Source organism: Thunnus thynnus, chromosome 12 (genome assembly GCF_963924715.1).
Source record: "Thunnus thynnus chromosome 12, fThuThy2.1, whole genome shotgun sequence".
In the NCBI taxonomy this organism is placed as follows: domain Eukaryota; kingdom Metazoa; phylum Chordata; class Actinopteri; order Scombriformes; family Scombridae; genus Thunnus; species Thunnus thynnus.
In genome coordinates this window covers 32,332,723-32,358,668 of record NC_089528.1, presented here as the reverse complement: position 1 = coordinate 32,358,668, position 25,946 = coordinate 32,332,723, and the positions used below count along the sequence as shown (strand labels likewise).

The window sequence follows — 25,946 nt, the reverse complement described above, 5'->3', positions numbered from 1 at the left end:
AGAATTCCTTTCACACCTGGCAAAATAATCTCAACTCAAGGTCCACTTTCTCCTTTGTTCTGGGGCTTTTGACCGTATCCCATGGTCTTCATCAGCAGATTAGGTTCACTCGGTTGTCACAGATGAGATTGTTTGGTCGACTTCAGCTCAATATTCTGGAGCTGCAATGATTAGTTGATAAACAGACGATCAATCAGCCTGGATAATTATTATAATGTGATAATTGATTAATCATTGAAGTAACTAAGCCAAACAATCTCTTGTTTAAGGTTCTCAAACGTGTAAATATGCTGCTTTTCTGTGTCTTAATATGGTAGTTCATTGAATATTTTGGGGTTTGATGATGTCACTTTGAGCTCTATATGAAACTTTGATTTTTAACTGTTTAACAGGTTTTAAACGCACATACACAACGATTGTTAGTAGATTAGTTCAGTGTTGGTTTGGGTCTAAACGTGACGTTTGATTATGGAATCTACTCGAGCTGTTAATTAACTGTATTTGGAAAATACCGAACGACCAAACACCTGAATACTCAGATGATGTGTAAATCACAGCCCCGCAGGTCTGATGTTTTTTTCTTCCTGCTGTGGATTGTTTCCATTTGTAAACCATAACCTGAGGCTGCAGGTATGACAGAGCAGCCAGACACACCCTGAACCTCAGACACACAATCACTCACACTTACTCACACACACACACACACACCATGATCCATCACACACACCCAGCCAGTACCTGGATACACTCACAAACACTTTCCCCACTGCTGACCTGCTGAAATACACCGCTGCAGGCCTAGACACACACACACACACACACACACACACACACACACAGCCACGCCCCAGCTGTTCGTGTTAGCTTTTTCAACACCACACCTTGAACACACACACCTTATCAACACTTAAGCCACACGCTGCGTTACTCAGCACTGAGTTTACTTTATAGCTTTACAACTGACAATCAGTGAAACATCTCAACTATTTTTGTGGATTACTGTGATTTTTTTTTTTCTTCAACAATTCATGTTCCTCAGTGGCAGCGATGGAGGAAGTACTCAGATCCTTTACTGCAGTAAAAGTACCAACACAGCGAAGTAAAAATACTCATCAGTGTAACTACTTTATATACAGTTAGCTAGTTTAGTCCAGTGGTTCCCAACCTAGGGGTCGGGGCCCCTCCAAAGGGTCAGCAGATAAATCTGAGGGGTGGTGAGATGATTAATGGGAGAGGAAAGAAGAAAAAACAAAGTTCTGATACACAAATCTGTTTTCAGTTTTTGGACTTTTTCTCTAATCTTTGATTTTTGCTGAAATATTGGATCATTTGAACATTTATTGAAATGAAAGCATGTGAGAAGTTTAGAGGGAAAAATCACTATTTGGTGGAGCTGTTAACAACTCATAGACATGTGAAATGTGACCCCGACTACACACTGCTTTTTGTAAGACGTCAAAAGCCAAAAAGGTTGGAAACCACTGGTTTCATCTTTAACAATGTGTTGTATTTTAAAAGCCTGTTATATTATCAATTCTGTCAAATCTTCATCTGAAAAGTAACTAAAGCTGTCAAATAAATGTAGTGGAGTAGAAAGTACAATATTTCCCTCTGAAATGTAGAAAGTAGCATCACATGGAAATACTCAAGTAAAGTACAAGTACCTCAAACTGTACTAAATGCAGTACTTGAATAAATGTGCTTAGTTAATTTCCAGCACTGGCAAAATATTACTGAAAACAGGCAACGACCCAAACAAGAAGGCTCGTTCATCCTCCGGTCCAGCTGACGGCGCTGCAGCAACAATAAACCGGGTCTCTAACCGGCAGTGAACCCGGTAACAGCAGCAGCGAACTACGCGACGGCAAATTATTTTTCCTAGGACGGCGAAGTTGTGACCCGCCCTACTCTTCCTCTGATTGGCTACTACTCGTTGCCTTCGTTGGTTGGATTGGTTAGAATTAGGGTAAGAATATCAGGGTAAGCCAATCAGAGGCAGAGTAGGGCGGGTCATGTCTTCGCCATCCTAGGAATTTGCAGGAAAATATTTTGGCACACGGGTCATGCTCCGCTGCTGAAGTCTGGAGCAACTTTTTGCTTAACTGGTCTGATTGTGAGTAATAAAATTACTGTTTATAATTATTACTAGTTAATTAAATTATATCTTTGGGTTACAGGTTGTCCTAATGCATCTCAAAAGTCGGCAGAGCCGGTAATTCAAACCTAGCTTACAAACGGCTAACGTTATTTTAGCTGCAAACGTCCCGTTAATTCTTCCGTAAAAAGTGAAAAAAAAACAATTTAAGTTTAAACCGTCACTCCCGAGCTCCTGACGTCAATTATAGCTTATTTTGACCATTTTAAAAATGTCTTTTGAGAAATAGTGTTTCAGTTTGGTCGTGAGGAAGCAAAAACCAGACTCTGCAATTTAAACGGTTTTCAGCATCTGCAACGATACAGAAGTCTCTACATATACACAAGGTTCACTGCTAAATTAACCCCCTGCTTTATGCTCTGTCTGTCTGCATTTCTGTCCCGAATCCGAGAGAAAGTTTATATTGATTAATAAAAGCAATATATAGCTTATATATATGTATATATAAGCAGTCGGGTTTGTTTTCTTGTTCAACAAACCAGATTTTTCTCTGATTTCTGGCTGGAGTTTGGTTTGAAAATTATATTATTTCAGTTTGTCAGTCTTTGCTGTAAATTACGATGTTCGTTCAAAGTATTTTTTGTAATAATTGTTCACTAAGCTTCCATCATCAGACACATTTCAATATTGGTATGTTGTTGTTTTGTTCACTTTTGCTTTAAACTCGCAGTGACAGTAAATATTTAACCGGATGTGAGTCCTGTTGTTACTGTTGCGGCTGTAAAACGGTGAATTAAAATCAGAATTTGATCCATTCGGTCTGATAACATTTTGAAAGAAGATAAAAATATTTTATCTCTCAAGTTTTCCCATCTTCTGTATGTAACTGATTAGCCAGGAAGTATAGCCAATGCTAAGAAAGGAAAGATAGATACTTGTCCTTTATTGATCCCCCAAAAGGAAAACTACAACAGTCACCACATGCAGATACATATGACAAGAGGCAAAAAAAATTAAAACAAAGACAATCAAAGGCAGGATAAAACAGTGTGAGAGAGAGCACGGGACACATGGATGAGTAAACGCCACGGAGCGAATGAAGAGTACAAAAGACTTAATATCCAGCAGCAATAAATAATCACAAAGGCCTCTTCATACTCCCGCATGTCATTAAAAAGCTTCACCGCAGCGTCAGATTCAGCACAAAGGAGCTTCTCAGTGGTTCTGATGAACATGTGAGGATGAGCAACCGGCACTTAAAGAACCGTTCAATCCACTGAAGAGATTATTGACGGGGTGTTGTTCTTATTTTTAGAACAGTCCTCAACTCTGTTCTTGATAGAGAACAATGATGGAGCTGCTGCAGTGTCAACATACAGCATCTGTTAGGCCCCTAAAATGAGATGTGGCATTGATTTAGTTAATTAACTAACAAGAATCACTTCTGGACATTTTTCAGTGTAAAGGGTCTCCAGAGGAGGAATCTCCCCCCCACCCCCCCACCGTCTGTCCACCATGGCGGACATCAAGAACTTTCTTTACGCCTGGTGTGGAAAAAAGAAGCTGACTCCCAACTACGACATCCGAGCCGCAGGCAACAAAAACCGACAGAAGTTTATGTGTGAGGTGAGTAAATGTGGTTTCTACAAGAAGCTCAGAGGGTCTCTCAGGTTGTCGTGTGTTATCTAATGTTTGCTGCTGATTGTTTCTGGTCTCAGCATTGTTTTCTAACCCTGACTTCTGCTCCGCTGCAGGTCCGTGTTGATACCTACAACTACATCGGAATGGGAAACTCCACCAACAAGAAGGACGCTCAGACCAACGCTGCCCGGGACTTTGTCAACTACCTGGTCCGTCTCGGGGAGATGAGCGCAGCAGAGGTCCCAGCAGTCGGGGTCAGCACATCGGTTTTACTTTTCTTTAAAAGTCGGGAGACTCAGCAGCCGCACATATCTGTTCTCTATTTCTCTGTTTACAGCTGCATTGTTGCTAACTTCGGTGCTAACCCCTTCACTTTTCCAGCAGTTGGAGAAACAACAGACTTTTCTTGGTCTTGACAAGCTGCAGCATTTATTAACTGACACACTGTGTCTGTTCTGTACATTTACTGCCAGACTGACAACTTCCTGTGAACCTTTTCCTCTGCTCTGTTCACATTCACCACCACCTTTCTACCACTACGCACACATATTACGTACTGCCCTATTCCTTAAAAGCAGCTACGCTACCAAGAGTTTCCCAGGCGCTGCACAGAGGATCCCAGACAGTATTGATTTCTGAATGAATGGGTATTTGGCTTTATATTTTGGCATTGAAATTGTTTTTCTTTTTACAATTATAGAGGAAAACACTGACTTCTTCCACCACAGAAAGATGTTCAGTTTACTGTCATGTATGATGACGAAAAGCAGCAAAGCTGAAACCAGCAAATTTAGGGATTTGTGCTTAGAAATGAATAAAATGATTAATCAAGTATGAAAAAGGTTGCGAGTTAATTGTCTGTCAATCGACTAATGACCTTCCCAACAGCTCAGCTACAACCCTGATGCTGCAATAACAAGCTATGTTTTGGCTTATTGATTGATTGAAGTCTACACAGACTGAACCTGAGTCTTCATCCACCAGGTGGGTTTTCCAGGAGGTGATCTACCTGACGGAGGAGGAAGACAAGATGGAGGAGGAAACAGCAGCTTTGGAAACCTCCCTCCCAGCGGTCCTCTGCCACCTCACCTTGTAGTGAAAACTGAGAAAGGTAACATCATCATCATCATCATCATGTCTGAGCCAGTTGACCAATCAGCTCAGCTGTCTGGTGCTCGTTAGACTACATCAGGACCTGATCTGGTACTGTGACGCAGGGGGCTGCAGTGTTGTTTGAGGTACCGGTGAGACAATGAAATATGATCCAGGAAATCAGATTAATGCATTTAAACATTTATCAGAGGCCAACACACAACGCAGAGTTTGTAAATCTCACATGAAGGATTTTACAAGTCTGGAAAGTTGAAAAATCCAGGTTACATTCCTGATGTCTGATTGGCCCAAAGATATTCAGTTTACTGTCACAGAGGACTGAAGAAACTAGAAAATATTCACATTTAAGAAGCTGGAATCAGAGAATTTTACCTTTTTTCCCCCTAAAAGTGATTAAAAACAATCAGTCGATTATCAAAATAGTTGCTGATTAATTATTAGGGCTGTGACGGGACAGAGTTCACAGTGAACTCACATTTCTCCGTTTAGCGTCTTCAGGTTATGCTAACCTATTGTTGCTAACTTTGGAGCTAACCTCCTTCACTTTTCCAGCATTTGGGGAAACAACAGACGTGATTTTTTTAGCATTTATTAACTGACACACTGTAGTCTGTGCTGTACATTTACCGCCAGACTGACAACTTACCGCTAAGCTTTTCCACTGCTCCGCTCGCATCCACCGTCACTTTCCCGCCGCTCTTTCCCGCTCGCTACGCAAACATACTAAGCGCTGCCCTATTCCTAAACGGAGTTACGCTCGCTACCGATATTTAGCGTTATTTTTGGCATTAAAAAAATATCTTTTGGCCTGGCGGGGGTTCATTGACATTATTACAGGAGAAACGCTGATTCAGTAAACGTTGAGTAAACGTTGAGTCCAGTTAGACCCAACAGGCTCCATCAGGTTGGGCGAGTTCAAAGTTGTGAAAACAACGGGGGTGTTTTGAATACACCCCCGTTGTTTTCACAGGTAATTTGTTAGTCTGTTCCCCCCGCCGCAGGAAATAATGGATTAATCCTGGGAAGCTGTTGATGTCGCACTTTTCTCCTTATGAAAATAACACAGAGATTATTCGACCAATGAGAATTTAGTCGACCAACTAATCGACCAGCCCTGTTAATTATCTGTCGATTGACTAATTACTGCAGATCTAGTTTATATTGTTTTAAAGACTTAAAGAACACAGTTCTAGTTATGTATCACAATAAACCAATAAAGATTCATGTCTGTGTTGTTAGAGGATGGCAGCTATGGGCCGGTTGCAGGATCGCCTGGGATGGGTTACTCAGGAGGAGGAGGAGGAGGAGGACCAGGAGGAGGTCAGTGGGAACGAGGGGCCAACCTGAAGGAGTACTACGCCAAGAGAGACGAGCAGGAAGCTCAGGCGGTACGACACTTCACTTCACTTCATTTCACTTCACTTCTCACAAAAACACAGCTCTGAATAAGAAAAGAAAAGAATCTGTTCAAACCGTTTCTGTGTTTTAAACTAAACATCAGTGAATCTATCGGTTCTGGTTCTGATACTTTCCTCCCTGTAGACTCTGGAGTCGGAGGAGGTGGACCTGAACGCTAATCTGCACGGTAACTGGACGCTGGAGAACGCCAAAGCCCGTCTGAACCAGTTCTTCCAGAAGGAGAAAACCAGCGCTGAGTATAAATACAGCCAAGTGGGACCGGACCACAACAGGTCTGGATCAAGAGACCTGAAGGCTTCTAGACCAGCAGCTAATCACCCAAATCCACCCTGACCAGTTCCAGCGTGTTAGAAACATTTTACACAGCAGACCTGTGACCTGTGTCGGCTCAGCTGTGATTATTAAGGATTATAACTGTTATTTACATGTAGTTATTGATTATTTAGTCTATGACGTGTGTTTTGCGTTGAAGCTGCTCTCACACTGAGGACGCCGGCTTTTACTTTCTGTATTTTACACCCGTAAACAACATTTACCGTGTGGTCAGGTTGGATTTGGTGTTGAGTTTACTGCTGGTCTTCAGCCACAGATCCTTTATGTTCAGCTTTATATTCAGACCTTCTCTGTTTCTGGAAAAACACAGGAAGAGAATAAATGAAAATAAATCCAGTGGTTTCTACATGTCTGCGCACATGTAGTCCAAGTTATCGTATTATATTATCTAAAATATAAAAGGTTTTTACCTGCAGAAACAGATTTGGCATTATATATATAACTGTTAAACCTTTTCTCAATTTCAGTCTCGAGACAAAAAACGAGTTTATAGACGAGTTAAAACGAGTCGAGCTCCTCGTGTAGCAGAAGTGGCTCTTTAAGTTCTTTTAAAAAGGAAAAATGCAACAGTTTTTATTCATATGTTGTAATTTTTTCTTTTGCTCCATTGAGTTGATGACTGATGAAGTGTTATATGTCATTAAATCTAAGAGGACGGTGAAGATGCAGGTTTTAAAACGGTTGAATTAAAGTAGAGACGCACACCGGCTGCGTCCCGACATCGATGTGTTCCAACCCTCCAGAGAAGCAGCCGGTGTGTGTGTGTGTGTGCGTGTGTGTGTGTGTGTGTGTGTGTGTCGCTCGGTGTTCAGATGTTCCTGTATGTTTTTCTGCCGGACTGCTGTAAACCCAGAGACCTCCGGCGTGTGTCGGATACACCAGAGAGATCTCACTGTTTACTGACTGATTCTAACAAAGCAGATGTGAGAGCAGAGCAGAGGTCAGGTCAGGTCAGACGCACCAGCTGGATCCCGGTTCAAAGGTCACGCTTGAGATTCAACAGCATCAATAAATTGAAGGCACAAAGAACATTATTTAATAATATTAATTCATATTTTACCCTAAAAGTTTTCCTTGAATTTGAAATGAAGATACAAAATGTGCAAATAAGTATTTTTAGTTGTTTCAGTTACATGTTTTAACAAATATCTCCACAGATGGTTGTATTAATGATGAGATTATTAAAGCTGATCACAACATCCAGTGTAGCATCACAGCTGTATAAAGAGAGGATATTATAATTAATAATATTAACATGAAGGAATTAAGTCTATTCAATAACAAAACACAGCTGAATTTAGTCTACAATATATCCTCAGCCCCCTCAACATCCTCAGCATCCTCAGCTCCCTAAAACTGCAAGTTACATTTCAATGAACATAAATCAATTGATTTACAGCCAAATAAGTTACTGCAGATGAAATATTTTCAAGAACAACAAAGTTGCAGTAATAGTATAATTGTAGTTGAAATATAGTCAGCGATGCGTGATGTCTAACTGAGTGGACAGATGATTAATCATCATATTCTCCCAACATAAAATCAATACTTGGAAATTTTAACAATCATATTACTCCTTAGTTGGTCTATGGTGAGTAATTAGTGTTACAAAGGCCGGCCAGTGGATGGCAGCGTATGGGACGACACACTAGAGTCCACTGTGTTGGCTGATGTGCAACTATACCATTAAAACCCCATGCATATATAAGAAAACAGTGCACTGTAGTGACCACTATGCATGAAAGGGTTAATAATATTAATATATAATGGTTCAGTTGTTCTGACAAACCTTTAAGATAAAAATGAAAAACAGTTTTAAAGATTCATTAATATTCTGCATCTGTTGGGAATCATTCATGAAATATTTATATATAAACAGATTTAATTTTAACTTGTTGTGTTCGAACAAACATTAACAGCTTTTGTCTAATTCATCAAATTGATCTTTTCCCACAATATTAATACATATAAACTAAAAATATGAAAGTATAAAAGGAGAATTTCAACACTTTTTAATCTTAATTTTTTTCCTACTATAATTACAAAAATATCCCAATAATTCTCTTGATAAGAGATGATTGACAGATGTTATGCTGAAGAAATCTCTTTAAATAAATAACCGATATTTAGCTGGTGCAGCGGGCAGGTGGTGAAGTTGGGAACGCCGCGGTGACGCCAGAACTCACAACCACACTGAAGGAAGACATGGGACAGCGTTTAGGCGCACTAAAGCTGTCCCATGGGTGCAGCTCAGGCCTCACAGAGGAGTCTGGTTGTGATTTCTGGTGTCACTGTTCCCACCGCAGGCAACGAGCAGCCCCGGGGAGAAACCGGACTCTTACACCGTTGATTGGTGTTATTTAATCCCAAGTCTGGCAGAAAAACATACAGGCGCGGCAGTGAGAGCACCGCAGGTGAGTCCATCGCTTCACTCCTTCACTATGACTCTCAGGTTTGACTCTCTGGAAGTAGAAACGAGTGAAGCTGTGATGTGTGTTTGTGTCTGCAGGAGCTTCATAGCAGAGATGCAGCTGTTTGTCAAGCAGCTCGGCAGAAGTAAGAGAAATATTTCTTTCTAAATTCTCTTTTTTATATATTTTTTTTTAATCAATTTTTAGGTTTAACAAACACAAACACACATTTTAACATTAACAGAAAGATACAGAAACATCCCAGCAACACACTGCAATATATAGATAAATGAAAAGATATATACATAATGTGAACAGGATTATGACAAGAATTAAATAAATACTACTACTAAAAACATACTGATGTTATGACTCAGATCAGGAGTCAGATATCTGATCTCTGATGTCCACATGAGATGCTCAAAAAGATTTTCTGAAACATGATTTAACAGATGAAACGATGTGAACTGTTTAGCAGTAACATCTGGGATCACACAGTGAACCTTCTTCCTAAATTTCTGGATGTGATCACATGACAACAGGTGGATAAACGTGTCTTTATGAGTTTAGAGCTGTCGGGGAACTTTAAAGCTATAATATGTAATTATTCCACATTAAAATGTGTAAAAACAACTAGACCTATGTTATATATGTTGTTGAGTTGTGTTCTTACATTATCCCAAATGTTTCCAACAATGTTCAAACTCAGAGAAATCTGTAATTTAATCAAAGTAACGGACCGTTTCATTTGGTCGCCTGTCGATGGCGTCATACCTCCTCTACCAAAGAGTAAACACGCACCAGATGCATACGGCGGCGCTGTGTTTGTCCGCTACAATGGCGTCTACCAAAGAGTAACTTACACACATACAAGATAATACATCGGCGTTGTGGTTGTTCCACACAAACTGTTAAAAATGGACTTTTATTCAGTTTTAAGACACATTTTCATGATAAATTTAGGTGGTTTTTAACTATATCTTTTAGCCGGAAGAAGGATTTTAGTCATTGGACGTCTGGATCTTAAGTTATCAGAGAAATAAACTGGACAAACGTTAGCAGCAGCTCGGCTAACAGCCCCTCCAGGAAGTCTGGTGGTCACCAAACATCGTCGGAGAAATATTGATTTTTTTTTTTTAGGTGAAACAGCTTTAATTAGTATTTTAACAATTTTAATCTCCGGGTCTGTTTGTTCTGGAGAGGAGGAGACCTCTGCAGGTAAAAACATCCTGAATGATGAACACTGGAGTAATCCTATCCCGGTGAAGCTGCTTATTTAACAACGAAGACAACGACTCCCATGATCCCTTGCTGCTTCACACCGTCATCACACTCCGTCTGTTGTTATTGTTTTGATTGAGACGCCTAGCGGCTGAAATTACATATTGTGCGTTTAAATGGAGGCAAATAGATGTAAAATCTACATGAACACATTCCTGAACTAAATGTTACCCTCAGATGTTTCTTTCTAAATTCTTAATGTTTTATTTTACAGGAAAGGTGTTTGAGCTCTGTTCATGTTCGAAATATAAAACTAGTAAAACATTTCTGATGAAATATGTTTAAAAGAGGAAGACGTGCAGCTGTTACTTTAATCTAAATGAATCGCTAAAAAGCAAACATGTCGGTAGTTCATTTAAAACAGCACTTCAAGGGAATCTTGCTGTTTTCTATAAGTTGCCAATCGTCACTGACTGACTGGATCCCGTCATGTTGCTCCGTGTTCTCTGCAGGGGTCACAGGTCGAGAGCACGGCTCCAACAAGAAGCTGGCGGCTCAGTCGTGCGCTCTGTCTCTGGTCCGGCAGCTTTACCACCTGGGAGTCATTGAGGCGTACTCCGGAATCACCAAGAAGAAGGAGGGAGAAACTGTACGCCGACACCAAACCCTCACTGTTATATAACACTTACTAACAGATCTGATGCATTAAACAAAGTCGGGTTTAATCAGAAAGTTGAGAATCTTTAACGGGATGTTTTGTGTCCAGCTGGAGGCGTTTGATGTCAACGTGTGTCCAGACCTGCAGCAGAAGCTCTCCACCGTCGTCCAGGAGCTCGGAGTCACCGTCCCCCCACCTGTGAGTCACCTGACCGCTGACCTGACGCTGCTCTATTACAGCTGGAACATACATTATAGCTCCACAGTCTGATCTGTCAGTGTGTAATGTGTTGGTGATGAACCTACAGAGAATCATCAGTGACTCTGCAGCTCCTCTCGGCTTTACGGAGCTTTATAGTGAGTTTCAGCTCGTTGTTTATCTGTCCGGCTGTAACTTTACCGTTCTGGTTCACTCTCAGCGCTCTCATAGCGTCGTTTTCAGAGAAAAAGCTGTAAAAAGCCTGAAAGGAAGGATGTGTGATGATATCGTTCAAAGGAAGAGCTGACGAAGTTCCTATTTTGTAGACGTTTATTAGACGAAGGCCATCGGGTCCATTCCATGTACAAAGATGGTCTGGGCAACGTACCACTGTCGGTGCATAGCTTATATGGGGTTACACATCTGTATCTTATCACATGAATAACATAGGTTTTCCATGGGCACTAGGTCAGTTGGGTCAGTTCCAAACTTGACCATGGATCCATTGTTTGTATTTCTAAGGTCCCCCCGAAGGGCCATACCATATTACCTAAGGTGACATGCAGACTCTGAAATTTTTATGTCACATGTCCAACACCCAAAATCAGTGAAGTACATAGGGTCAGATAAAAATCATACTAACAAAGCCGCTGTACACTACCTGCTCAGCACCAAACAGCAAACAGACACAGTTAGCTGTAGGCTAGCTGCTGAACATAGTGGAGCATTTAGCAGCTAAAGAGCCAGATATTTCCCTCAGGAGATGGTAGAGAGTAAAAACAGAGCTAAAAGAGAGTGAATATTGGACTTACATTCACCAGGTGGACAGAAACACGACTCCACATGAATGATAATGTTGCTCCGTAACTGCTGGATGTGGAAATAAGCAACTGTTTGCTAACATGTTCAGCATATCAACTTAAAAGCTGATGATGTGTCAGAGATGTGTTTACTACATGTCTCTGATATAAACTAGCGGACAAACAGTGACGTGTTTTGTCTCGTCCTGTCCAGCCTGCAGACTCCAGCAGCTCGGTGTCTCTGATTCAGGGGAAGATAGCAACGTTCGAGCCGTCGCAGCGTCAGAGCGGAGCCGGCGTCATCCCCTGGTCGCCTCCTCAGGTCAACTGGAACCCCTGGACCAGCAGCAACATCGACGAGGGACCGCTGGCCTTCGTGAGTCTTTAACTGAAAAACCATCATCTTTACCAGTGAAACATCAGTTTAGGGCTGAAACTAACAATTATTTTCATTATCATTTAATCTGCAGATTATTTCCTCAATTAATCAATCAGTTATTTTGTCTAAGAAATGTTAGAAAATAGTGAAAAATCCTAGATGATATGTTTAGTTTGTTTATTTATAAAGCCAACAATTTACTATTAAACATAGCAAAGAAAAACATGGCTGCAAATTGGTTGCAGTCTGCCTCTTCACCACTAGATGTCAGTAAGTTGCAGTGCCAAATCACCCTTACAATGTAAACCAATGGGGAGGCAATCTATGGGCATGAACTTTGTGTCAAACAGAGGCTTCTGACGTCTAAACTATAAGTCTGACCACTTTCAAACCTGTATCAATGGATTTGCCACAAAATTTACTACCAAAAAATATGATTTTTAATGTGAGATTTGGCCAAAGTCATGGGATTTATGAGGATATTTCATAAGAAGCGTACTCTAAAATCCTCCTCTCCAGCTGCTCCTGGTGATGTCACTCCCTCAGTGCTGTGAAACATTCCGCAATACACACTCATTATAAAATCACAGGAGGAGCAAGAAAAGACTTTAAAACTCACACTCTAATATCTCAAAAACAATAAAAGATAGAAAACACATGTAAATTCAAGATTTGTAGGTCAAAGTCTCGTGACTCATTTAAAGTTCAAATGAAGTTTGTATCTAAAACTATGTGGAAGCAGTAAATGTTCAAAAAGGTGTGGGTTCACTCACACTCTCCATTTCAATCAAACTTTGACCAGGTCATGTGGGTTAAAAGTCTTTACTTTTCTAAAAATAGACTTGATGAAAATTAGGAAAATAATTTGTTTTACACACAAACTCATCAAGAGTTTTCAATTTACTAATTGAAATTCAAGTGAATGAGCCCAAAACTTGCATGATTCTGATGACACAGACATGTCTCACCCTGCAGAAAATTCTCATCCTGTCAATCAAACTTTCAAAATAAAAGCACACCACACTTGTAAGAAATATCCCTCATTTTTAAAAAGCAAAATGATCTGACGGGCCAGAGTGCGAGGTCCCGACCAACGCTGCTTGCAGCTTTAATATTTATATTAATATTGATATTTTATTCCTCCCTCCAGTGCACTCCGGAGCAGATCAGCGGCGACCTGCATGATGAGCTGATGTACCAGCTGGATCACGACGACAACCTGCAGAAGGTCAGTCTGGTTTCTCCTCTGCTGCTTTACTTTAGAAGCGAACCGGCCAGATATCAGCAGGCAGAAAAACAGAAACGTTTGTTGTCGTTCAGATGCTGTCGGACCGCGACCAGCTGCCCGTCAAACAGTTCGAGGAGGAGATCATGGCGGCGGTCGACAAAAACCCCGTGGTGATCATCAGAGGAGCGACGGGCTGCGGGAAAACCACTCAGGTGCCGCAGTACATCCTGGACCGCTTCATCAAGGGGGGCCGAGCGTCCGACTGCAACATCGTGGTTACCCAGGTAACGCTCAGCATCCGACTCTGAGGTTCCAGTTTATACAGTAGAGAAGAGTCAAGAAGTGCAGGTTAAAATACATGACGAGAACTCAACTTCAATCTGATTTTAAAGCCTTTTATTATATATATATATAATAATTAATCTTCTTCAATAGAAAATGTCAAAATGTTTTCTGCTTCCAGCTTCTCAAATGTGACGGTTTCTTTATCGTAATTACTCACTGTGGCCTCTGAGAATTTTTTGAGCCATTTTTTGATAGTTTTTTAGTATTTCATTGAACAATTAATGAAGAAAATAATCAGCAGATAATGAAAATAATTATTAGTTGCATTATTTGTTTGATTGGAACAAGATTACATGTTGTCAGGAGAAATTCTCCTCACATTAAATCACATTTATGACAAGATATTAATATAAAATCCTTTATAATGGATTAAAAATATGCAGAAAGATTTAGGAACAAGAATTTAAAACTTTGAAGTTTTTTTTACTATACAGTAACCAAAACCTTTATTACAGATATTACAACCAAATATAATAATTCTCTGTCATTATTTCCTTGCAAATATTTGAAAAACCAAATATTAGATACAACAATATATACAAATAGTTGTCACACAGTGCAGAAAGAGAACATATTTACTCAGTTTTATGCTACATGTCGGGCAATTTAAGTTAAAATCAGGATTAGATGATATATGTAAATATTAGTAATTATGTTTTTTAAGAAGAACAACAAATCATTACAGAGCTCGTCATTATAATAAGTTTATAATTATTAATGTAAATTATACAACAGGAAATAAACCAGGCATCGTTCTCATTATTCAATTTTAATGTTCACATTATCTCTCAGTCTTAGTAATAAAGTCATTCTAAGCCACTTAAAGGTTGCAGGTCACACTTAGGTCTATTAAATCCGTCCTCATGTTTTCAAACTCTTATCTTTGTAGAGCTTTAAAACATTTCAGCGTTCGGAGGTTTGATGGTTGTAAATGATAGAAAGATGAATAACTGTGTTCACATTCGGTCATAATGTCTTTGAAACATGAACAGCTGATTCACTGTGTATTTTCCGGTGGTTTTTCTCTTCTTCAGCCCAGACGGATCAGCGCCGTGTCCGTAGCGGAGCGAGTCGCCCTCGAGAGAGGAGAGGATCTGGGGAAGAGCTGCGGCTACAGTGTCCGTTTTGAGTCCATCCTTCCTCGTCCTCACGGCAGCATCCTCTTCTGCACTGTCGGTACGTAAAAACAAGATGTTACTTCAACACCTGCTTCAACTCAGCGCTGTGTTCAACCTGCACCGTAGAAACAACGACCAGGCTGTCAAAACTCACAGCAACACGTAGTCCTGTAACTTCAGCACTTTGTAAGTTACTCTGTGATTTAAAACGTACGTACAGAGTGCTGAGGACACAGATGGAGCTCGATAAAACCTACAGTAGTTTGATTTAAACTGTTTTAGGAGCCACACAGTTATTGAACCAATCAAAAGGTTCAGCTGGTGGATCGCTGTCACTGCACAACGTAAATAAAACATTTTGTTTGTACTGAACAGAATATTTTAAGTAAGATAAAATTGATAGGGATGCACGATATTATCGGCACGTCATCGGTGTCGGCCATTTCTGCCGATTATGAGAGGCCGATATGTCGCCATCTCCTCCGCCGCCTGACTGTGCTTCCCTTGATGGACTGTTTCTCCCTGACGGTCCCGGTGTTTCTTCTGCTGGCTGCACTTCACTCAGCCGCCCGACAGACCAGCTGCTTCTTCCCACTTCAACCTGAATAACAAACTGGGGCTCGGTGCTCCACATAGAGAGCCAAGGCTAACGTTAGCTGGGAAGCTAGCGAAGGCTAGCTGGCTTTGCTTCCCTCCGGTCATGCTGCGGCTAACGCTCCGCTAGCCTCCCAGCTAACTTTAGCTCCGGCTCTCCATGTGGATCCAACTGGACCACCAGGCCCGGTTTGTTATTCAGGTTAAAGTGGGAAGAAGCAGCGGGTCTGACGGGCGGCTGAGTGAAGTGCAGCCTGCGGAGGAAACACCGGGACCGTCAGGGAGAAACAGTCCATCGAGGAGCTGCGGTGTTCGGCTGCACAGATAGGAAACATCTCGGCTGACAGGATGTACCACTCTGTCTTTTGTTTTTTAAAGGCGGTTAACAACCAGCGTATTAGGTGCATTAGCGCCACCTTCTGCTCCGGAGTGTGGACCAGAGATTAAATCCTACACATTAATCCTCTCTGTCTATTCATTCAGGTTCATTAAAGTTTTAATGCTGAGCTCCTGAACTCCAGTCTTCCTCAGTTCTTCCTTCATATATTGTCTTTCTTGATCATACTTAGTACAATCTATGCTTGCAGGCATAATGGTCTCCTCAGCCAGCTGGAAAAAATATGTGTATATATCGGTATCAGCAATCGGCCACAATGAGTTGGAGATATCTGCATATCAGATATCGGCAAAAAATCCAATATCGTGCATCCCTAACAATTGATGAACGCTACAAATGTTCTTAAATCACTCTTACATGCATCTTAAGAACAGATCTGTTAGTACGAGACTGAAAACAGTCAAATTCTCACAATCTGACGGCTGCTATGACAACAAACTGACCAATCAGAATATGGCATGAAATAATTCAGAGAACACTGGCAGACATGACGTTTCATAAGTTCTGTTTTTGTGTAAAGTTTAGGAGAAAAACAAAAACGCACAAACCATCCGTCAGATAGATATCATTCAGATTTTATTAAACACCTCCTGCACAGTGTGACGAGTGATAAACCGACATGATAGTCAGTCTAAAGGAGCCTTTAGTGTGTACAGAGAGATGTAATCAGCAGGACATGCTCTCAGTGTTGGTGATGACTGAGGTGTGTGTTTCAGGTGTGCTGCTGCGGAAGCTGGAAGCAGGAATCAGAGGCATCAGTCACGTTATCGTTGATGAGATCCACGAGAGAGACATCAACGTGAGTCTCATTTATTATCTCAAAACACACAGATTCAACCAACTTCTGTACGTTTGACCCCGTGTGTGTGTGTGTGTGCTAGACGGACTTCCTCATGGTGGTCCTCAGAGACGTGGTTCAGACCTACCCAGACGTCCGCATCATCCTCATGTCCGCCACCATCGACACCACCATGTTCAGAGAGTATTTCTTCAACTGTCCAATCATCGAGGTGTTCGGACGCACCTTCTCTGTTCAAGGTACCTCCGACCTCGCTGACTGTCTCAAACAGTCACAACATGAGGATCATTCTGCAAAACTTCTTATCAGTTTGAGACTAAACAGGCCATAAAGCTGCATAATCATGTCTGGTTTAAATAGTTGTTTTTGTTAGTTTTGGACTTCTGAGAAGCAGAAGTCAGTTTGCTGATTTAGACTCTCAACTTATTCTGCATTTCATCAGTTTTAAACCGAACATGAGAGAAACTGTATTTATCACTTCAGTTTGTTTAAATAATAATAACATTTTATTTATATAGCATGTTTCATATAAAACATAAAAAGACAGATGCAAGAAATGGGAAATTTGAAAAAGTAACGATTTTACAGAAAAAGACAAATCAAAGAGATTTAAAAATGAATAAAAATAGCAAAAATTAAAATAGTCATTGAAGTTAAAATAAATGTTTCTAGGTAAAAGTAAGAATATTGACTGAATATGTAGAGAACAGACGTTGATGAGTGGTTCTTCATCTTCCACCTCCTTATTTAACAGGTGCATAAATATCCCAGGAATATAAAATATAAAGAGGAAAACATTTGTTAAGAAATTACATTTTATCGCAATTAATTATTATCCAAACAGACAATGAACTGTGAACTGGGACGTCTGTCTTTCCTCTGCGATCGCTGCTGCATCTTTGCACTAAAACAACACGTTGCCGTTGCAGAGTATTTCCTGGAGGATTGTATCCAGATGACCAACTTTGTTCCTCCGCCGATGGACCGCAAGAAGAAAGACAAAGACGAGGAAGGAGGAGACGACGACGTAAGGAACCTCAAACGTCTGCTGTCGTAATGTTTCTGCAGCTGCGGGATTGAAAAATGAGCCGAACTGTTTTGTCTCTGCAGACCAACTGTAACGTGATCTGTGGAGCGGAGTACACGGCGGAGACGAAGCGCTCCATGGCTCAGATCAACGAGAAGGAGATGTCCTTCGAGCTGGTGGAGGCTCTCCTCAAGTACATCGAGACGCTGCAGGTGATCGGCGCCGTGCTGGTCTTCCTGCCCGGCTGGAACCTGATCTACTCCATGCAGAGACACCTGGAGACCAACCCTCACTTCTGTACGTAACGCTTTGAAACGTACAGTACGAGGCTGAGAGAGCTGCTTTATTTTCAACACGTTCTTCCAGATACATTGTGTTTGCTGTAAAAGGATTCATATAATATAACAGAGGAGGGACGTGCTGGTTTATTGGCCATTGATCACATTGGATTTATCAAACTGAACCGTGAACTGTTTACTGCAGAGGTCCAGCTCATTGTCATCACTTGGCTTTTGACTGTTAATTGTCCTGCTGAACCAAACTGAGACAGAGAAGTTACTAAAACACAAGCGTAGCAAGAAAAGTGTGTGTATGCATTTATATATATATATGTCTAAAAAAAAATACATTTTTTTTGTTTCCAGCAAGTAACCGGTACCGGATTCTGCCGCTGCACTCGCAGATCCCCCGAGAGGAGCAGAGGATGGTGTTTGAACCAGTCCCAGATGACGTCAGGAAGGTCAGAGACGCTGCAGGACAGAAATATGTTGTTTGATTGGAATCAGAGGTCTTAACACTCTCGGACAGGGGTTTAGGTTTAGGTTTTATGGCATTTGTGCAACAGCTGTTCATTTTAGATGCAGTAATGTGACGTCATGACAAGATGACACGATTACATACCTCACAATATGATAGTTTGGTGGTTTTTGGAGCAACAAATCTGCTTTGTGTGAGATAGAAGAAGACTACCAGAAGTCAACTCTGCATTGGAAATCCTTCAGAGAGGAAAAGAGAAACTGACACAAATGTCTGTTTTTGAATAAATTAATAAACCAACAAGCATCCTTTCAGTTTTCTATGGATAAAATTCAGTTTCATTCAAGTACAAGAATCTGTTTTTATTCACGTCACAGCAGAGACATGTTGTCTTTTTTTTTTCAGCTATTTCTTGTTGCTTAACAAAGATATGTTTGATATTTGAGAGGTGGCCTTAAAAACTCCATCATCAGTTGGACTGTAGTTATTGTTAAGATGTTGTGTGTCGTGTTTCACCTGCGTCCTGATGTTTCAGGTGATCCTGTCAACCAACATCGCAGAGACGAGCATCACCATCAACGATGTCGTTTACGTCATCGACTCCTGCAAGTAAGTCAGAGTGGCTGAGTGATATGTGAACAGCAGATTAAACAACGGTAAATGACCCGACGGTGTCCCGACAGGCAGAAGGTGAAGCTTTTCACCTCTCACAACAACATGACCAACTACGCCACCGTCTGGGCCTCCAAGACCAACCTGGAGCAGAGGAAAGGTCGAGCCGGCCGAGTCCGACCCGGATTCTGCTTCCACCTCTGCAGCCATGCACGATTCGAGAGGTAAGACACCCTAAAACCCCCCCAAAACCCCCCCAACACCTCCAGAAACCCTCCAGACAGCTCTGGAAACTAGGCTTTGGTGTTATCAAGGTATTACAGTATACCAGGTTATTTAGAAATCCCAAAGGTATGATTTTCAATACCATCAAAAATACAGATGCTCCTCTAGACGATTCCATGTTCACAACATCAGATATTCTTTTTAAATGGATAAAGTACCAGTGTAAAACTGACTTCTACACAGTGTTGCATTATGGGTTGTTTGTAGCCTTAATGTTGCTAGGCTAGTGAGTGTCTTAAAGTCTGTTTATAGTCAGTGTGTTAGAGTCAGTCAGCCCTGAAAGTGTTTGGTTAGTCCTTTCTGAAGGCTCGTGTAACGTGTTTTTCTGCCACGGAGGAAAGGAGTCAAAGCGTCTTCTGACTTCTCTACTGTAGAAACGGAATATGTCAAGCTGCCAAATACCACTGTGACAGATAATAAGCAGCTCAAAAAGACAAACAGGCAGTCGTAAAAATACTAACAGCCAGAGAAAATACTTTCTGACCGCTTCCAAGGATCTGGCAGGAGAGTAAATTCAAAAAGTATTTTTCCCAAAAACAGCTGTTGGAAAAGGAGGGGTCATCTTATAATCAGGGTCGACTTATATTTGGGCCAATACGGTACTTAGGAACCAATTATGGTGATTATTGCACCAGTTTGAATGGCTTCACCAATTTGTGCAGTAAGGCAAAAATTAATACCGCAGCAGCTCTAGTAGACACACAGCACTGTAGGCTAGACAGTGTCATACATGCTACGACGACTTCTGTCACCAGCAGCTCAGCTTTCACATTGTCTACTCAAATACTGTCATATACCACATAACCCAGTGAAATGTCAGGAAGGTATGAAAAATAGAAACCCTCCCAACATCTCCAGAAACCCTCCCGACATCTCCAGAAACCCTCCTGACATCTCCAGAAACCCTCCCGACATCTCCAGAAACCCTCCTGACATCTCCAGAAACCCTCCTGACATCTCCTCTGTTGATCAGATTTTATTGACACGTGTGTGTTTCTTTTTGTTTGTGTCGTATCGCTGCAGGCTGGAGACTCATATGACTCCGGAGATCTTCAGGACGCCGCTGCATGAAGTTGCTCTGAGCATCAAACTGCTGAGACTCGGAGGCATCGGACACTTCCTGTCCAAGGCCATCGAGCCGCCACCGCTGGACGCCGTTATCGAGGCCGAACACACTCTGAAAGGTACAACACATACACACACAGACACACACACACACACACTGTCCTGCTGCCAGGTACTCGTTAGAGCACCACATGTGAATTCATCCGCTGCTGAAAATAGTCCCCAAAAGTTTCCTCCTGTATGTTTGTTAACGACTACAGTGAGCAGCTGTTTTAGGAAATAAGTCTTCAGTAGGAACCAACGAGCTCGGAGCCACAGAGTTTTATTGAGAGACAGAGTGACACGTTGGTTTGAGGCTGCATGAGATTTAATGACAATAAGAAAAATATAGAATAAAACCAGATTTATATTTTAAGAACCTTCAGAACTGAAACAATTAGTTAACAGAAAAATAACCAGCAATTGTTTTGATAATTGTAAAACTGTTGAGGTATTTTTTATGCACAAATGCCACATTTCAGATCAAATTTCATCTTTTCAGTTTTGAGGATCTGCTGCTTTCTTTATCTTATGTGATAATAAACTGAATATCTTGGTGTTTTGCACTGATGGACGGCATTTTTTTTACTATTGTCTAATATTTTATAGACCGAACAATTGATATATTAATCATAAAAATAATGGTCGCTCTACTCTGGTGGAAAATTGTGCTTGAGTTGTGTTTATAATGGTCAGAAATGTTCTAAATGAAGCATGACATCACATCAAACTGTTTACAGCTGCAGTTTAATGTTTAATGTTTAGTGTGTGTGTGTGTGTGTGTGTGTGTGTTGATCAGAGCTGGATGCTCTGGACTCCAACGATGAGCTGACTCCTCTGGGACGGATTCTGGCTCGGCTGCCCATCGAGCCTCGGCTGGGGAAGATGATGATCATGGGCTGCATCTTCCAGTCAGTTCTCCTTCACCTCACTTCACTGCTCTGATGAATCAGCTGACGTCCTGTTTTACTCTGGATGACTTCGGGTTAATCGTATCTCTGTGTCGCCCTCTAGTGTCGGAGATGCGATGTGCACCATCTCGGCTGCCACTTGCTTCCAGGAGCCTTTCATCAGCGAGGGGAAGCGTCTCGGCTTCGTCCACAGAAACTTCGCCGGCAGCCGCTTCTCTGACCACGTGGCCCTGTTGTCCGTCTTCCAGGCGTGGGATGATGTCAGGTCGGTGTCAGAGGGAGTTTCAATAGTTACTGTTCGACTGGGGGTTTAGTAGATTTTAGAGCTTAAATACTGACCATTAGAAGATCCCTTCATAATGCACTTACAATTGAAGTGATGGGGGACAAAAATGTATTCAAAAGTTTATCTGAAGTTAATATGAAGCTTCAAATCAAGTAGATATCTTTCAACGTTAGTCTTTTTAGTGCCAAAGTCCCTCTTTTTGTTACTATACTTCCACCTGCAGCTCAACAGGGAAACACTGTCCGAGGAAACACAAAGAGGGAATTTGATGCTAAAAAGATATTAAATGTGTCAGATATCCACTCGATATGACTAACTCACACTGCTGAAGCTGAATAGAAGCTTCACACAGACTTTAAATGACTGTGTGGACACACTGTGGATTTTATCCTCCATCACTTCCATTGAAAGCACATTTGAAGGATCTTTTAATATCCAGTATGAACAGGAGGAATGATTACAGCGAGGAAAACCTCTTTCACTGTCACTATGGACACCTGACTGCTGGTTTAACACATACTTGAACAATGGTGAACCGTCCTTTTAAGGCTCTGTGATTGGATTGACAGACTGACCAGCGTTTTTCTCTGTAGAGCCACGTTTCCAACGTTTCTGTCACAAGTTTTTTACGTTTACGTTATTCACGTTGGCAGCAGGACTGAAATATTTGAACAGCAGCATGAACCCTCGCCGAGTGGATCGTTTGTTTAACCTCGTGTTGCTCCTCATCTCTGTTCAGGGTTAACGGTGAGGAGGCAGAGAGTCGTTTCTGTGAACACAAACGTCTCAACATGTCAACTCTGAGGATGACCTGGGAGGCCAAAGTCCAGCTGAAGGAGATCCTGGTCAACGCTGGATTCCCTGAAGGTACCTGAACGCACCGCTGATTCACTCTGGACAAAGTAAACATCTTCCTGTTTTTAATAAAGAAATATAAAAACCGATCCTGCTCCTCCGTCCCCCTTCAGAGAGTCTGATGACTCAGATGTTCAACACAGTCGGACCAGACAACAACCTGGACGTGGTGGTTTCCCTGCTGACCTTCGGCTCGTACCCCAACGTCTGCTACCACAAAGAGAAGAGGAAGATCCTGACCACCGAAGGCCGCAACGCCCTCATCCACAAATCCTCCGTCAACTGCCCCTTCAGCAGCCACGACATGACATACCCATCACCGTTCTTCGTCTTCAGCGAGAAGGTAAAAACTCACACCTGAATCACGACAGCCTGTCCGACCCTCTGACAGTTTTTACCTTCAACATTCAGACATTAACGCAGGACAACAAAGTCCAGGTTTAGAGGGAAAAATACTTAAGTACTTGAGTAAATGTACTTAGTTACTTTCCAGCATGTATATTAATGTTGCAAGTCTTTAAAAGGTGTTGAGTGTTTGTTTATTGTGTTTCAGATTCGAACCAGAGCGATCTCAGCTAAAGGGATGACGCTGGTGAGTCCTCTGCAGCTGCTGCTGTTCGCCTGCAAGAAGGTCAACTCTAACGGAGAAATCGTGGAGCTCGACGACTGGTGAGGATCCACACAACATTCCTGTAGATCAATCTCAGATCTCTGCAGACTTTCAGCTCTTAATCGTTTTCATGAATGGTTGCAGGATCAAACTGAGGATTCCCCACGAGCTGGCGGGAGGCATCATGGTTCTGCGGGCCGGTCTGGAGGCTCTGGTGGTGGAGGTGACCAAAGACCCAGAATACATCCAACAGATGGATCAAACCAACCAACACCTGCTCAACCTCATCAGACAAATCTCCAAACCGTCAGCAGCTGGACTCAACATGATGGCCAACAACCAGAGGTGAAGCTTCAGCGTCCAAATGAGTCAAATCAAGTAGATATCTTTCAACGTTACAGTCTTTTTAGTACCAAAGAGGATCTTTTAATATCCAGTATGAACAGGAGGAATGATCACAGCGAGGAAAACCTCTTTCACTGTTCATATGGACACCTGACTGCTGGTTTAAGTCACTGGAAAAATTGTGAACCTGTCCTTTAAGACCCAGCACAATTATATGTCTTTCTCCTGAATCTCTGACTTTTCTCTGTCAGGTTTGTTCGTACGAGTCGGATCTAACAAACTCTCTTAATCTCTTAGTAAATATCTGGTTTCAGCCTGATTTATGTCACCTGTTGATGAACGTTCCTGAGATTTCTTCATCAGCATCATCAACTCCCCTAAATGTCCATATAGAGCAGAGATAATACTAGTCTTAGATTGTCCATTTACAACAGTTTCACCACATCAAAGGTCCAGTCAGGCTGCATTACATGATCTCCAGAACTCCAGTACATGAACAACATTTCTGTTTTAATGTGAGAAGTGACACCTTTGTGTCACCAAGTCTTTTAACTTTGGTGTAAAAAGCGCGACGTCCAAGTGTTCATTAGTGAGTTCTTCACTGCATTCATTCATTGTTGTTTGGTCCATAAAATGTCAGAAAAATGTTGATCAGTGTTTCCCAAAGATGTCCTCCTCAAATGTCTTGTTTTGTCCACAACTCAAAGACACTCAGTTTACTGTCAAAAGAAGAAGAACCAGAAAATATTCACATTACAAAATAACTCAAAATGTTCAATCAATTATCAAAATAACTGCTGATTAATTTAATAGTTGTCAACTAATTGTTTAATCAACCAATCGTTGCAGCTGTAGTTTCTAGTTTTGAACAAAACATTTGCCTTTTTCAACCGGAGGTCAAACATCCGACAACAACGTTTGTAGCGACTAGCTGGCAGCTGACAGGTGGTTTATTTCTATTTATTTAACTAGGAAAAAATCTCTTTTTCAAGAGTGATATGACAATCAGACAGCATAACAAATAACAGTTGCAGACATTAAAAAAACAATTTACAAAGAAAATAAAGAATAAATTACAAAAAATTAAAATATTAAAAATATTATACAACTATTAATTACAAGTCATCAACATCAGGGATCAAACATAGGAAATATGAATCAGTCAGAACATCTGCAGCCTGATGTTCCTGCCTCCAAGTCATTTAGAATCACTTTACTTAAGTAAAAAGGGCGTTAAAGTCTGTTGCTCCTGCTTGGCATCAGTTGGACTGGACCAACATCATACGTCCAGTGAGACCAGCTGAAGATTCAGGTCCAACTGATGCCAAGCAGAAGGAGCAGCAGACTTTAACACCCTTTTTCCCAGTTCAGTCCAGAGACAGATGATGGGAATAAGTCCTGGGAGTGAAGTCTATAATCTCCCAGACTTTACTGAAGCATGAAGATCTGTAGGTAAGAAGGAAGCAGACCAAGAATGGCCTTTATAATAAGAATATGCCAATGGTGAGGGCTCCATGGTAGACAGTATCCAGCATGTGTAGGCATTGTGAAGATGCATACATGTATGTAAGTCTCCTTTTGGCCTCGAAGGGGAAGCAGACTTAGATATAAGATGTGTTGGAACAACTTTTTTTCTAGAAAGTATTTCAATTTAAACCAGAAATTGAATCCGAGTGATTCAGACCTCTTTTTTATGAACTGTCGTGTCTTTGCACAGGATGGGAGACGGTCCTCGACCCCCGAAGATGGGACGCTTTGACGGAGGAGGTGGAGGAGGCTACCAGGGAGGAGGAGGATATCGAGGAGGAGGTTACAGAGGTGGAGGATATGGAGGAGGGGGTGGAGGATACAGGGGAGGAGGAGGTGGAGGGTACAGAGGAGGTGGAGGGTACAGAGGAGGAGGAGGATATAGAGGAGGAGGAGGATACAGAGGTGGAGGTGGATACAGCGGAGGAGGAGGAGGATATGGAGGAGGAGGTTATAGAGGAGGTGGAGGAGGGTACCGAGGAGGAGGAGGAGGAGGGTACCGGGGAGGTTATTAACATGATGACATCATTCACAGTCACTCATTTATCCAAGTTTAACGGCACAAATTGTAGATTTTTTAGTTTTGAGGACTAAAGTTTGTAATCAGGTCAAATATTTACGTGAACCTTCAGCATAAGTTGACAAGTGTAACTCTGGAAAAATCAAAATGGAAATCTAGATGGAAAATCTGGTTCTGTGTTTGCTGTTTTTTCCAGAGAAACATACAAAAGTTCTCCCAACACTTGATTTCTCTTCATGTTCTCTTCTTCTGTACTTGTTACATCATTAGAGATGTGATGTTTCTCCTGTCAGTTTGTTTATTGATTGTAATGATTATTTTATTTGATGTTTTGTCTCCAATAAAACTTTCATATACTA

The 25,946-nt window shown here is 41.4% G+C and overlaps 1 protein-coding gene across 2 annotated transcripts; it reads left to right on the top strand.

Annotated features, from left to right (window-relative positions):
* The first annotated feature begins 1,754 nt into the window (after nucleotides 1-1,754).
* dhx9 (DEAH (Asp-Glu-Ala-His) box helicase 9) lies at nucleotides 1,755-25,946 on the top strand. 2 transcript variants are annotated; one of them, XM_067606957.1, is made up of 28 exons: nucleotides 1,755-2,113; nucleotides 3,555-3,721; nucleotides 3,850-3,990; nucleotides 4,721-4,847; nucleotides 6,089-6,237; nucleotides 6,392-6,540; nucleotides 9,111-9,157; nucleotides 10,746-10,882; nucleotides 11,000-11,089; nucleotides 12,104-12,265; nucleotides 13,419-13,496; nucleotides 13,589-13,780; nucleotides 14,876-15,017; nucleotides 16,667-16,749; nucleotides 16,832-16,988; nucleotides 17,679-17,776; nucleotides 17,860-18,073; nucleotides 18,421-18,515; nucleotides 19,068-19,141; nucleotides 19,216-19,368; nucleotides 20,453-20,613; nucleotides 21,333-21,444; nucleotides 21,548-21,709; nucleotides 22,470-22,597; nucleotides 22,699-22,928; nucleotides 23,139-23,254; nucleotides 23,340-23,540; nucleotides 25,258-25,946. In XM_067606957.1, exons 2-28 carry the CDS (start codon nucleotides 3,611-3,613, stop codon nucleotides 25,580-25,582), a joined length of 3,834 nt encoding a protein of 1,277 aa, XP_067463058.1. In that variant the 5' UTR covers nucleotides 1,755-2,113; nucleotides 3,555-3,610; the 3' UTR covers nucleotides 25,583-25,946. The 2 variants fall into 2 exon arrangements, with proteins under 2 accessions (XP_067463058.1, XP_067463059.1); XM_067606958.1 differs by lacking the exons at nucleotides 1,755-2,113; nucleotides 3,555-3,721; nucleotides 3,850-3,990; ... (1 more) ...; nucleotides 6,089-6,237; nucleotides 6,392-6,540 and adding an exon at nucleotides 8,905-9,015.